This window comes from Callospermophilus lateralis, chromosome X (assembly GCF_048772815.1).
Source record: "Callospermophilus lateralis isolate mCalLat2 chromosome X, mCalLat2.hap1, whole genome shotgun sequence".
In the NCBI taxonomy this organism is placed as follows: domain Eukaryota; kingdom Metazoa; phylum Chordata; class Mammalia; order Rodentia; family Sciuridae; genus Callospermophilus; species Callospermophilus lateralis.
The window spans coordinates 5,833,554-5,846,916 of NC_135325.1; the positions used below are offsets into that span (position 1 = coordinate 5,833,554).

Sequence of the window (13,363 nt, forward strand, 5' to 3'; positions counted from 1 at the left end):
ACATGGACTGACATTAACAACTGGATAGGGCAGCTTCATTACCAGGAAGGAAGTGGTGTATTCCTGGGGATAAGGAACTTCCATTTCACAACTAGGGAATGCAGTAGACCAGCACTCAGCATGGAGACCTCTGTGCCTTTATTCACTGGGAAGTGCGGGGACCAATCTTCTGACCTTTATCCTGCCTGCTTCATGAACCACCACTGCCCACTTCATTGTTCACTCTTAAGTGTTCATTCTTGTCTCTTCTGTCTACACCCCGCTGTTCTGGTTCCTTTGCTCTTACTCTTTCTGTCAGAGGTGACTTGAAGGGCAGTACTCCTGTGAGTTCTCCATGTTATAATGTGGCCTGTAATCCAATTCAGTTCCAGCTGGCGTCCCTCCATCCTGTGTTCTACCTCTGAACCCTGTTAAACATCTGGGTTCATTCAGAAAGTGCTGCTAGGGCATAGGTTTGGAATTTGGTAGGAACATTTTGGAAATTGTGGGTCTGTTGAGTACTCTGACTTTTAATTTTTCTTGCTTTCTTTCTTTATATTGTTTGTCTATTATTAGAATGATAGAGATTTAAAAAAAATCAAATAGATGCAAACTAGTTAAAAAAAAATTCTGATATGCAGGAACTTGACTTTGAGCCAGAGATTAAAAACAGAGGTCATTATTTGTTGTGTGCAGGGGTTCACTAACACATGGGCCAGTCCCTTAGGCTCTCTGGAAAAAGGATAATAAATAATACTTGCTATGCCTACCTTTAAAAAATCTGGACAAACTAAAAAGAGGGGTGTGTGAAATTCTTTATAAATGTCAAAGCACTCTGTGAACTCAAGGTCTTAATTTGTAGACAGTAACTTCCTGGGCATTTAAAAATAGTTGGATTTACATTTGGTAGAAATTAATCTAGTAGAAAGTGACATAATGATTATTAATGACTAACAACCATGTATATCCCATCTCCTTTATGTGACCTTCCTTGTGACTGTCCTAAAGGAACAGATGCTTTCTTTCAAGAGCAGCCCCTCTGCTGGGTGTATTCCTACTTGGCACTTCTAGGAATATGCATTCTGCTAGCAGAGTTTCATCTCATTCTCCCAGCCCTCTCAAAGTACCTTTAGTCCAAGGTTTCAGGTATCAGAGTGACATTTTACTTCAAATATGACATCACAGGGTTATATCACAGCTCAAAATTTTATACATCCTTCTTTCTTCCCCACATTGTGAGAGGGAGACAGGTGTTCCTGGGAAGCATTAATTTCTGAAATGTGTGTATGGGGGTTGGGGACAAAGGAGATGGTTTGCTGTCTTTTTTGCAGATAGTGGGTAGAATACTTTCCCAATGATTAGTTTCCTGACAGTGTGCTCAGAAGCAGGCAACTTGATGACTCCTCAGTAGTAATCACCCACCCGGCTTCTTTCCTATTTTCCTTTTATCCTAAAGTTCACTGTTCTGATGTTCACTTCTTGGTACCATGAAAGTGGCCCTTGGCAAGTAGTACCTAAACCTTGGAGTAGATGGGGAAAGTTAAACAAAGCCCTTGCTGTTTTTCCTCCAATCATCGAATCACCATTTTTGTTTCTTTCCCCAGGGCCTGGGATAGCTTTTGTTTTCTTCTGTGCTGGTCTGATTTTCTGGGCTCCTAATCTTCAAATTTGACGTGCCCGCCCTCTAGTGGCAGGTCTGATGCACCCCTTGTTACCCTGTTTATTGTTGTACCATGACAGTTGTTTTCATCACTCAGCTCTATTAGTGTTATCCCCAACTTACACATGGAAGGACAGGGTCTGTGATATTGACTTGCCACTCATGCAGGACCTTGGGACACAGGATTTCAATTGGAGCTTTTGACTCCTGGATTTACACTGTATGAATGCAACAGAAAAATGATCATGTAGTTATAGATGTTCTAGTGGATTTTATTCCTGGTTTAAAAAGAATCCGGATTATTTTATCATAGACTCAACTGATCTGAAAGGATCAGAGTATGGTGAATAGTTGGAGATAAGAGTGAAGACCTTTTTCTTTTTTAACCCTTCCTTCATGACATTGGAAAATTTTCTTGTTATTCACCAGGGGTTCAATATTTCATGTTCAGTTCTGTTAATAGCATTGAGGAAAATAAAATGTATAAAGCTTGATGTCTACCTATAAATTGATGTTGCAGTCACTTTATAGTTATGAGGCAGTTGGATTTATTCCCTTGGGGAAAAAATTAAGTACAATGCCTAAAAACATTTTTGTTGATGTGTTTTCCTTCATCTCACTAAAAGCAGGTTCTCTGAGAATTTCCTTTTTATTTTTTTTTAAAGTCCTTTTCAGTGGAGAGAGAACTACAGGATAACAACAGTAATTACCCAGATGAACCCTGGAGGGTAACAGAAGAACAGCGGGAGTACTATGTTAATCAGTTCCGATCCCTTCAGCCAGACCCAAGTTCCTTCATTTCAGGTGAGAACATGGAGTCCTTGGACATTGTTCTCATGTGAATTACAGTAAACATCATGTGAAATAGTTTATACAGAATGAATATGACAACCTTCTGTGATTTCAGTTTGTTTTCTTCTAAGGTGGAATTTCTTTCTTTTTTTTTGTTTTTTTTTTTTAAAAAAATATTTATTTTTTAGTTGCAGCTGGATGCAATACCTTTATTTTATTTATTTTTATGTGGTGCTGAGGATCGAACCCAGGGCCTCGCACATGCTAGGCAAGTGCTCTATCGCTGAGCCACACACAACCTCAGCCCTCTAACGTGGAATTTCTTATCAAGTATAAATCACACAGAAAAAAAAAACATTGGCAATGACTTTGGGAAAATTATATTTCTATTTCAAAGAGGTTAAATGGGAATTTTTGAGAAACTGGTCCAGACCCTGCACCTTATTAACTGAAACAGTACTATTTTTTTCTTAGTGCATATTAAGTGTATGCAATAATTGGTTTCATTGTGACAGACTTGCACATGCATATAGCAAATTCAATCAGTATCACTCCATAATAACCTCCCTTTTCCCTCCTCCTTCCTCTGACCCGCTTTCTCTACCCTGATGGTCTTCCCTGTCTACTTTCTCAAAATCTTTTCCCCACCCCTGCCCCTGCAGCAGTTCTTGAAATGGCAGATTGTAGCACCAAGGGGACACCTTAGATTGCTTATTCATTATTTTAGAGTCAGAGCAAGGACAAGAGCGTAGCCTTCTGAGGAGTCTCCTTATGTTTTATACACCCTTAGAAGTTCAAATTCATGCTTGTTTTCTTCAGCTCAAGTCTTTCACCTCCGGTTTTTCTGAGAAAATAAAATATAGGAGGAAAATTGACCAGCATTTTCGTACATGTAGTTCTTCTTGGTTATCTTCAGATATATGTATTCCTGTTGAATTCTCATGCAAAATTCCAGCTGAGAGGAATTGATTTAATTCTTGTGTGCCTATATTTTATAAGACTGAAGGCTAATAGTGACTAGTAGAGTTTGGAAGAAAAATTCATAAACTGTCTTTTTTTAATATGTCAATTTTGAAGCATAACAGTATATTCTTAATAGTCATAACCTGACATATTTAAATTTCAACCAAGACCAGTCTTCTATGAAATAAGATGTGTAATGGAGATATGCTTGTGTAAATAAGTGTAAACATTACTTGCTGACTGGTGGTAATGGCTTTATTGAAGGTGGAATAATGTAGATATAACAAATTAACGTTATTATCATGATTTAAAAAAGCAAGGAGAAACCCAGATTATTCATATTGACCACTTGCTAACCTTACCCCCTTCTTAGTGATTTTCTTCACAATGTATTTAGCCAGATACAAAATAAGTATTTGTTAGAAATGTTTTTATTTTCCTTCAAATTTTTTATTTTTCAGAATTTCAAATGTAGATACAAGTAGACTGGCTACTACCCCTATGTGCCTATCACATAGCACCGGTGATTTTATCTGTATTCCCTCTTAGCCCGGATGATTTTCAAGAGCAATTGTCATACCATTTCATTTTAGAAATATTTCATAATGTATCTCTAAAGATAAGGTCTCTTTGAAAAAAACATACCTCACTGGCCCGCACATTCCTTAACATCAGATTTTCTTTGTTCAGATTTCCCTGGTTGTCTCTTAAATGCCTTCTAAATAAAGTTTGATTATAGTTAGGAGAGTTTAATACATTATGATTAGGTTATCTCTTTTTTTTAAAAAACAGACTTTATTGAGATATAATTCATATACCATAAGATTGACCACTGTAAGTTTGCAGATCAGTGGTTTTAGTATATTCACAGCCTATAGTCACAATGTAAGTTTAGAACATTTTCATTACCCACCAATAAACCATGTACTTGTCAGCAGTTATACCCTATTCCTGCCTTCCCCACCTCCTAGTCCTAGGTAATCACAAATCTACCTTCTTTTTGTATAGATTTTGGAAAATTGTACTTGAATGGAGTCTCCTTTTATGATGGCGTGGTGGTGGGGCTTGGGTTTGTATTTCTCCTTAGGACAGATCAAAGGCAGGAGCCCTCAGGCTTTACTAGTGGCAGCCAGGCTTTAGTTCAACTTTTTAGCTGTTTATTTCCCTATGAGTTCCACCTAACTTCTCTGGAACAGTATGGTTACAAGTGACTCTTTACTGTCTGAAGGCCAGGCCAGGCCTTGAGTTGTGGATTTGGATCTAATATGATGTTTTGTTTTTTTGTTTTTTGTTTTTGTACTGCAGATTGAACCCAGGAGGCGCTCAACCGTTGAGCCATGTCTCCAGCCCTTTTAATTTATTATTTATTTTTTTTAATATTTACTTTTTAATTTTAACTGGACAGAATATCTTTATTTTACATTTATGAGGGGCTGAGGATCGAACTCAGTGCCTCAAACATGCTAGGTGAGCACTCTACCACTGAGCCACAACCCTAGCCCCAGCCCTTTTTATTTTTTATTTTAAGACAAAAAAATATTTTCCAGAAGGTGTGTCTTTGTTTGGTGGGATTCATGGTGCTAATTTTCTTCTTTTTGCTTGCTTTTTCTACTATGATTGTATATTAATTTTCCACCCTTTATAAATAATTTGAAATTTGTCTTTTGGATTTTGAATAAAATTTTGCAGTTTTTTGGTAATAATGATTTGAAGTAATTATCTGAATTGCATCTGTCATATGAATGTCATTGCTGCTTTTACCTTTTCTTTTTTTAATATTTATTTTTTAGGTGTAGCTGGACACAATACCTTTATTTCACTTATTTATTTTTATGTGGTGCTGAGGATTGAACCCAGGGTCTCGCAAGTGTGAGGCGAGCGCTTTACCGCTGAGCCATAACCCTAGCCCTGCTTTTACCTTTTCTGATGAATATATTCTTGGAAAAGCTGTTTCATATGTTGTTTTTATTTCATCTATCTATCCATCCATCCCAGGGATTGAACCCAGGGTCTTATTATGCTAAGCAAGACATATGCTGCTTTTAGTCCCGTTATTTGTAGTTGTTTTGAGGAACAAGTGTGTTTGTGGTTGTATGGTAGAGGTTGCTGAATGAAAAATGATGATTTACTTGCGTATAAATATAAAAGCTGCTCTAGATCAATAATTAATGATTTATTTAAACAATGATTTCTTGATAGGTTCGGTGGCCAAGAACTTTTTCACCAAATCGAAGCTTTCCATCCCAGAACTCTCTTATATATGGTAAGTAGAGTTAATGCCAACTAGTGTCATATTATCATACATATTCACCCTTTAGTATTTTTTAGTCTTATTTTTGAATGATTTTTTAACACACCGAGTGAACACAATTCAGATTTTTTAAAAAAATATTTTTTAGTTGTCGATGGACCTTTATTTTATTTGCTTATTTATTATATGTGGTGCTAGGAATTGAACCTGGTGCCTCATACATATGAGGCAAGTGCTCTACCACTGAGCTACAACTCAAGCCCCCAGATTTTTGTTGCTATGAAGATTAAGTTATCATATGAAAAGCACAATGAACAGTATCTGCTACACACTATGCACCAGAAGTGTTAACTGATAACGTCCTAATTATTATCCCCATCTCCATTCCATTTCATTCTAGGCAGTTGTGGGCATGTGAGACTTTCTATGTTATATATTTTATTTTCAGATTTTTCTATTTGGTGTGAGGCAAATAACCAGAGGACCTTGAAAGACTATTAGCTATAGTATTTTATACGGCCAGGTGAACAGAAGGTCTAGGAACATTGTGGAATTAAGTTATATTTGACTATACTAGCTGCCTCTGAGCATTTTAAATTTGGCCAGTATTTCTCAGCTGGGCCCTAATTCAGCCTGCAGCTGCAGCATTCACTTACTTTGCTGCTGAAGCTGCTGCAGCTTTTGTTCCAGAAGGGCTGTTGCAGGGATGGTCCAGATGGCTCTATTTGCATCTGTGAAAATACTTGGAGCCATAAACTTCCAGCTGTGTGTGGGCTAGTTCTTCTCCAAGATTGGGCAAGAGATCATGCTGGTATAAATATGTAAAGAAAATATCGGGGTATTTATGTAAAGTTTTTTCATGAAGATTCATAAAAATTATGATAGGATTTATGATGGCATGTCATGTTTTGTTCATCTTATTGAAAATTCATTTCAATAAATGTACATGCCAGTGTATCTGGGATTCTGAGCTGGATTTAGGTACTTTGACAATATACACTGGCATTAGTTGTTTTTCAGCAAGCCTTATATTAGGTTTTGAAGCTAGGAGAAAAAGAAATTATCATTTTGAAAAGAATACAGTCTGTTTTGGCAGAATTCCCAGGCTTATCATTATTGGCGTAAGGCTTCCTTTGGGGGGTGGGGTGTCAAGACACATCCATGAAGGCCAAATGACATTTTATGAATCTAGCATTTGAAGAGTTCCCTGACTCCTCATCCTGGGGAGCAGCTGTTTCAGGGTTGGTACATTTTATTGGAGGAGGAGGATGTGAATGTCCAAAGGAAAGTTATGTAGCTTATCTTAAGTGATATATTTTTTTTCTTTCCAATAGCAATACCTTTCTAGTACAATTTTGTATAAGTCTTTATCTCTATGCTTGTCCTGATGCAAGAATCTGTACATCTAACAGATGCTAGTGCTTATGGGGTCTTAGTTCCTTTGGCAAAGAGATTTCTTTTGTGCTGAGTAAAAAGGTCTGTGCCTTGTAGTGGGAACTGTGACTGAAGCACAAATAAGTCTTTTCAAGACTCCCCTTTTCTTCTTTTTTGTCTTATCTGGTTCCAGCCTTCCCTAGTTGCTAGTTTTATCTTAAAACATAATTCAGTCAATATTTATTGAGCCAATTTGTATTTTCTCAAGAGAGGGAATTCTCAAGCAAAGAACAGTTTGTTGCAAAAATTTACATGATTTTAAAAGTTCAAGGCTTTCTCTTAAAGCTGGAAAATGAAACACCTATTTCTGTGCTCTGGGTAAACTGCATAATGTCTGCATACACCCTTCCTGTGCCTGTTTTGAGTAACACCTCCAGGGCTCTTTGCTTCATTCCGCCTGCATTTACTGAACGATTGTCATCTAAGCGATTGTCATCTAAGCGTGGAATTCTAGGTATTCCTTTTCTTTTTGTGCTACAGTTTCTTGTGCCACCTTTACAGTGTTGTAAAACAGAACTGTTGGAGAGCCAAAGAATTTAAATTTTTATTTATAAAATGCTACTGATGCTGATGCTTTAATTAACTTTTTTTTTTCTTTTCTCTGAGTGGCCCCCTGAGGTTTCAAACGAGTTTAGCCAGTTTTGAGTCCCAACTGTGGTGGTATGGCAGCCATCAAATGGGTTTAGCCAGGAGGGCTTAGGGCCTGCCACCAGAGAGCCTGGGAGTTGTGTTCCCATGTTTGAGCCTGAAGCCTCATGGCAGGTATTTCTGACATCTGTTCTATTTAGGGAACTTAGTGATGCTGACTGCGATGGAGCCCTGACTTTGCCTGAGTTCTGTGCTGCATTTCATCTCATTGTGGCTCGAAAGAACGGCTATCCACTACCTGAGGGCCTCCCTCCAACTTTGCAGCCCGAGTACCTGCAAGCAGGTAAGGCCTATTGTACATCATAAACTTTAGGCACTTTCCATGGAGGTCTAATAAAAACTTTTTATTTCTTAATCTCATGTCCAGATATGAGATATATGGGGAGTCCTTGGTATTTGCAGTTTTCTTTAACTTGCATTAGACTTTCATATCTTATGATATGAGTAATAGGGCTAAACTGGCTAAGTGGGAATCATCTGTTCTTCCCATTTTAGTTCCCTATGGATTGGAACTGAAGTCATTATCCTTTGTAACAGTTGCGGAATAGACAAATATCAAACCTCTCGTATGATATACAGTGAAGAACAAGATCTTGTAGAGCCAAGTGTTGACTTGGCACCTTTTTTTTTTTTTAAGAGAGAGAGAGAATTTTATTATTTATTTTTTAGTTTTCGGTACGTGGTGCTGAGGATCGAACCCAGGCCGCATGCATGCCAGGCGAGCACGCTACCGCTTGAGCCACATCCCCAGCCCCTTGACTTGGCATCTTGAGACACTCTCAGTATCTCTAGAATAGGACTCTCTTTTTTTTGGGGGGGGGGGTGTCCGGGGATTGAACTCAGGGGCACTTGACCACTGAGCCACATCCCCAGTTCTTCTTCTTCTTTTAAAATATATATTGTTTAGTTGTAAATGGACAAATACCTTTATTTTATTTTTATGTGGTGCTGAGGATTGAACTCGGTGCCTCATATATGCCAGGCTAGAGCTTTACCACTCAGCCACAGCCATGTCCCCCCTCCCCCCAGTCCTATTTTGTATTTTATTTTCAGATATGGTTTCACTGAGTTGCTTAGCACCTCAATATTGCTGAGGCTGGCTTTGAGCTGCAGGGATTAAAGGCCAGTGCCACCCCGCCCGGCAGGACTCTGTTTTTATGCCTAATAAAATACCCCAAACAACTGTTTTGAACCCTTTGGATAGGAGAGAGTCATGGTGAATCCAACATTTGTGTCAGTTCCTTTAAGAGATTAGAAAAATAAAGTATCTCTTGCCCTTATCAAAGGCAGTGGTCACTGATATGATTTCCATTATTAGAGAAGCGTAGTTTCTATTGAAAAGTTCCAGCTGTTCACCTAGTGCATTCACCTTTCTCATTTTTTAGGGAAGCCCCTTTAAAAAATGAGAGCTTAGTCACAGGTAAGAGGGAGTGGTATCTAAAGAAACTAACTACTCATAACTTGAGTATTCTTTCATGAGTGTTTCTGGAAAAGGCCTTATATTGTGTTTCCTTTTCATGGTGATACCAAATCAAAGGGCAAATGTCTCATCTAAGTCAGTCTTGCTGTCTCTGACTCTTCAATGAAAAGAGTGTTATTTTCTGTATTAGATAGCAGGTAGGGAGTCAACCAAAGGAAAGAAACTGCATTCCTGGTGCTAGTAACAGGTAAATATAATCCGTTGAGTGACCCATTCTGGGATTTTTTAAAATGCCCCATAAAATGTACAAAAGTGAGAGATCAGAGAGTAAAAATGACTACTGATTTCAGGTAGGGGACTTTGCTAATACAGCTGCTTTTCTGCTTACTCTAGCCTGCTGCCCTTCCTTCAAGGCTAGGGAAGACCCTTATGAATCCCCAGGAGTTAACTTTTAAGTACATGGCATGGTAAACTTCTCTTTTCCTCTTTGTCTCTCTGTCTCTCCTTTCTTTTTGATTGTGGCCCAGAAACCCTGACATTCCTGGGATGTATTTGTCAGTTTCTCATTGCTATGACCAAAAGTCTCAACATGAACAACTTAGAGGAGGAAAAGTTTATTTGACTCATGATTTCAGAGGTTTGGCCCATGGTGGATCAACTTCATAGCTTTGGGCCTAAGGTGGGACAGAACATCATGGCAGAAGGGCATGGTGGAGAAAAACTGCTCAGTTTATAATAGCCAGGAAGCAGAGAGAGCTTAGTTCAAGGATCCAGGGATAATGAAATCTCCAAGGGCCCACCCCTTGAGACCTGCTTCCTCTAGTCATACCCTACTTGCCTATAGCTACCACCCATCAATCCACTCATTATTAATCCATCAGATGGATCAATCTGCTGATTAGGTTACAGCTCTCATAATCTAATCATTCTACTCCTGAACATTCCTGCATTGTCTCAGACATGGACCTTTGGGGGCTTCTTCATATCCAATTCATAACATGGGGCTGTCTTGGGAACTACATGGATTATATTATGAAGGTAGTATAGGGTTATAGAGAGATCTGCTTCTGTTCCATGGTTATTTAGTAGCACTCAATACCTTCACAGTTTTCTATTTTGATCCCTGGTAAGAGTCCTAGGGACCATCCTTGCCTATTTTTTAAAAATATATATTTTAGATATTGATGGACTTTTTTATTTTATTCATTTATTTCTATGCAGTGCTGAGAATTGAACCCAGTGCCTCACACATGCTAGATGAGCACTTTACCATTGAGCCACAACCTCCCTTTTTTTCAATTATTTTTTTTTAAATTGAGATAGGGTCTCATTAAGATACCCTGCTTTGCCTTGAACTCTTATTCCTCTTTCTTTAGCCTCCTGAGTAGCTGGGATCACAGTTGTGCAGCATCATGCTCAGCAGCATTTTGGTGTCTTGATTAATGCTGTTTTATTGTTCTGAAGCCATGTGGCCATGGAACCTATCCACATGTCCTGTCTCCTTATTTGAGAAGTCACTTTGTAGGTGTCCAAGTATTTCATGAACTGTTTCAAAAGTCACTGATATAATTTTTAGAAATCTGATATCTCCAAGGTACAAGTTGTTAATAGAAGAAAAATAACCTCTTGATTCTTTTATTGCTGTAAATGGCATCTTATGACTTGCTTATTCAGTAGAGGTGAGGCTGTAAAACAGAGAGCCATGTTTGAGAGGCTGAAGTAGAAAGATTGCAGGTTTGAGGCCAGCTTGGTAACTTAGCAAGACCCTGTCTCAAAATAAAAAAGGGTTGAAGGCGTACCTCAGTGCTAAAGTACCGCTGGGTTTAATCCCCAGTATGTCAAAAGAAGAATGCCAATCAGGAGGTATCTTTCATTGTTTGGAATGAAGCCCCTTGTTTATTTTCTACTGGAGTCTGTCAGCATGCATTTATACAGAAACAACTGAAAAATCCATCATATAACCTCTGATTAAACAAAAATCACCCATCCTTTCCAGGGATTGTGGGCTTAATATTGAATAATAATTATATAGTTCTAACAGAAAACATGAGAGACCTCATAAACTCCCATCATGCTCAGTAACAGTGTATTTTAGGTAAGTTTTGAGGATTTAGCAGTTAATTTTTAAACACTTTATTAGTCATATTTATCCTAGTATGAAGCTCAAGAAAAGGCCATAGCCATTTAGGTATTCTCTATGCTTTTAGACTCTGAAAATATGAGTTCTATTCATTTTTTTTGAATCCCACTTAGCTTTTTTCTGAAGCTTAGCTCTTTATTTATTCCAATATTTTCCTGATTGATTTATATTCAGTCTTTTAAAACATCCAGTTTTTGACAAGATTGTTGAAAACTATAAATAATGAAAGTGAAATTGTATCTGATATCATTTTACTTGTAATTATGGGAATAATCCCATTTCCCTAACAGTGAAAATTAAAAGGCAGAATTAGAAGTATAAATTGAATTGTTTGGCAGATTACCCATAAGCTGTTTGATACTCAATGTTTTGGTGATTGGGCGAATTCTTATATAAATTTTTTGCTGTCTAGTTTGTTAACAAAATACCAAGCATTTACTATGTATGTGACACTCTGTTATTCTCTGTGATCTGAATGCAGAGAATAAGAGTGCCTACCTGCATAGAATGTGTGGGCAATTATAAGATAGATGTTAAATAAACTCATGAATTATGTCATTGGAACCAGGGATAAGTGCTGTGAAGGAGAAATCCAATTGAATTTAAAGAGAGTGCATAACTTTAGGGAAGATCTCCTTAAATGTTTGAGATGAGACAAAATGAACTAGGGAGGGTTCTGGAGGCTAAGAAGGAGGAGGGGGCGCTGGGAAGAGGGAGCAGCATGTATGCTGGAGAGGCACTGACAAGAGGCTTAGAGCACAAGAGAAATAGAAATTGTAGGCCTCTAGCTGAAGTTCACAGAGGAATAGAGGTTTGGATGAAGCTGACAAAGAAGGTCGGGAACAAATTGTGGGCAATAATATTGATCTGTATTTGGCAGGAAAGTGAAGGAATCCTGTTTGAAATGATCCTGCTGATTGCCCTCTAGAGGACAGGTTTTGAGGGGCAAGGGTGGAAACTAAGACCCAGCTAAGGTAGCAGTTCAGTCAGGAGCAGCAGGGGTCGTGCACTGGGGAAGTGATGGTGGAGATGGAGAGATGTAGATACATTGAAGAGAGATTTTGCAGTTAAGTGTTGTCTCTTGTAGTTTTTGAAAATGTTAGCTTTCTGCATAAGTTCTTTCATGATAAGGCTTTGACCTCCAAGATCTAGTCAGAGGACTGATTGGTAGACTAGAAAAAGAAATCTGGTGTTTAAAACTGTTCTTGGAACTGAATTGAAGAATGGGGCTTTGAAAGGTGTTTTGTTGAGTTTTTAATCAAGGAAACAGACCAGCAGGTATGGTTAGAAAAGTCTAATTTTCCCCATTTGAAATTCAGTGAAATTCAGAGCAGAACAAGCAAATGAATAAATTAAAGTGCTTATATTCAACTCTGTGTGGTAGCTGAGAGTTGGGCCAGTCCTTTATTGCAAAGTGGTGTTTGCATCTCACTCCCTAATGGGGCAGGAAAGTGGGTAAAGATTAAAAACAATGCCAATCCATTGTTCATATTTGATTCAAAAAATCTTTTTAAAATGTTGCATTAAAATTTGACTCCTTAGTAGCTTTTCTTGACAAATTTGATTTGTAGTTTCTGTTTATTATCTACCCCAGTCTGCTTTTCCTTTTTAGGATACTGACAAAGTTTCTAACTGTTATTTCCTTCCTAACTACTTTGCGACAAAGTGGTGAAGCAGATTCTTTTTCTAAAAAATAGCCTGACTTTTAGGTTATTAACTTATCCCAAGTATCATGGTTTTCCCTGATGCAAATTCACTCTGCTACCCAATTAATAGCCACTGTCATTTTTATATGTTAGAAGAAACTCATAATGTGATTCTTCTTTCCTTGTAAATCACCAAGAGTTTTTGCTTTTTATTTTTGTTGGTTCTGCTAAACAAAGAGGTAATTACTTCATAAAGTTATCTTAGTCATAAGATTTACATCATTATAAGATCATGTTTATTTCCAGTAATAACTAAAATGAAGTATTTCCCTTAACTTATGTTTATAGTATTTGAACTATCACCATAGTTACTACACTTAAAACTTATGCTAGTGGCATAGTTAAGACAATATATTGTGATAGTGATGGT

General features: G+C 37.8%; 1 protein-coding gene across 9 annotated transcripts in view; it reads left to right on the forward strand.

Annotated features, from left to right (window-relative positions):
• The window catches only part of Reps2 (RALBP1 associated Eps domain containing 2), a 207,129-nt gene that overhangs the window by 112,661 nt on the left and 81,105 nt on the right, over positions 1-13,363 (forward strand). For all 9 annotated transcript variants that reach the window (XM_077107104.1, XM_077107107.1, XM_077107110.1 and 6 more), the window contains exons 6-8: positions 2,305-2,443; positions 5,594-5,657; positions 7,868-8,010. In XM_077107104.1, the coding sequence (XP_076963219.1) occupies positions 2,305-2,443; positions 5,594-5,657; positions 7,868-8,010 (346 nt within the window). The remainder of the gene's footprint in view (positions 1-2,304; positions 2,444-5,593; positions 5,658-7,867; positions 8,011-13,363) is intronic.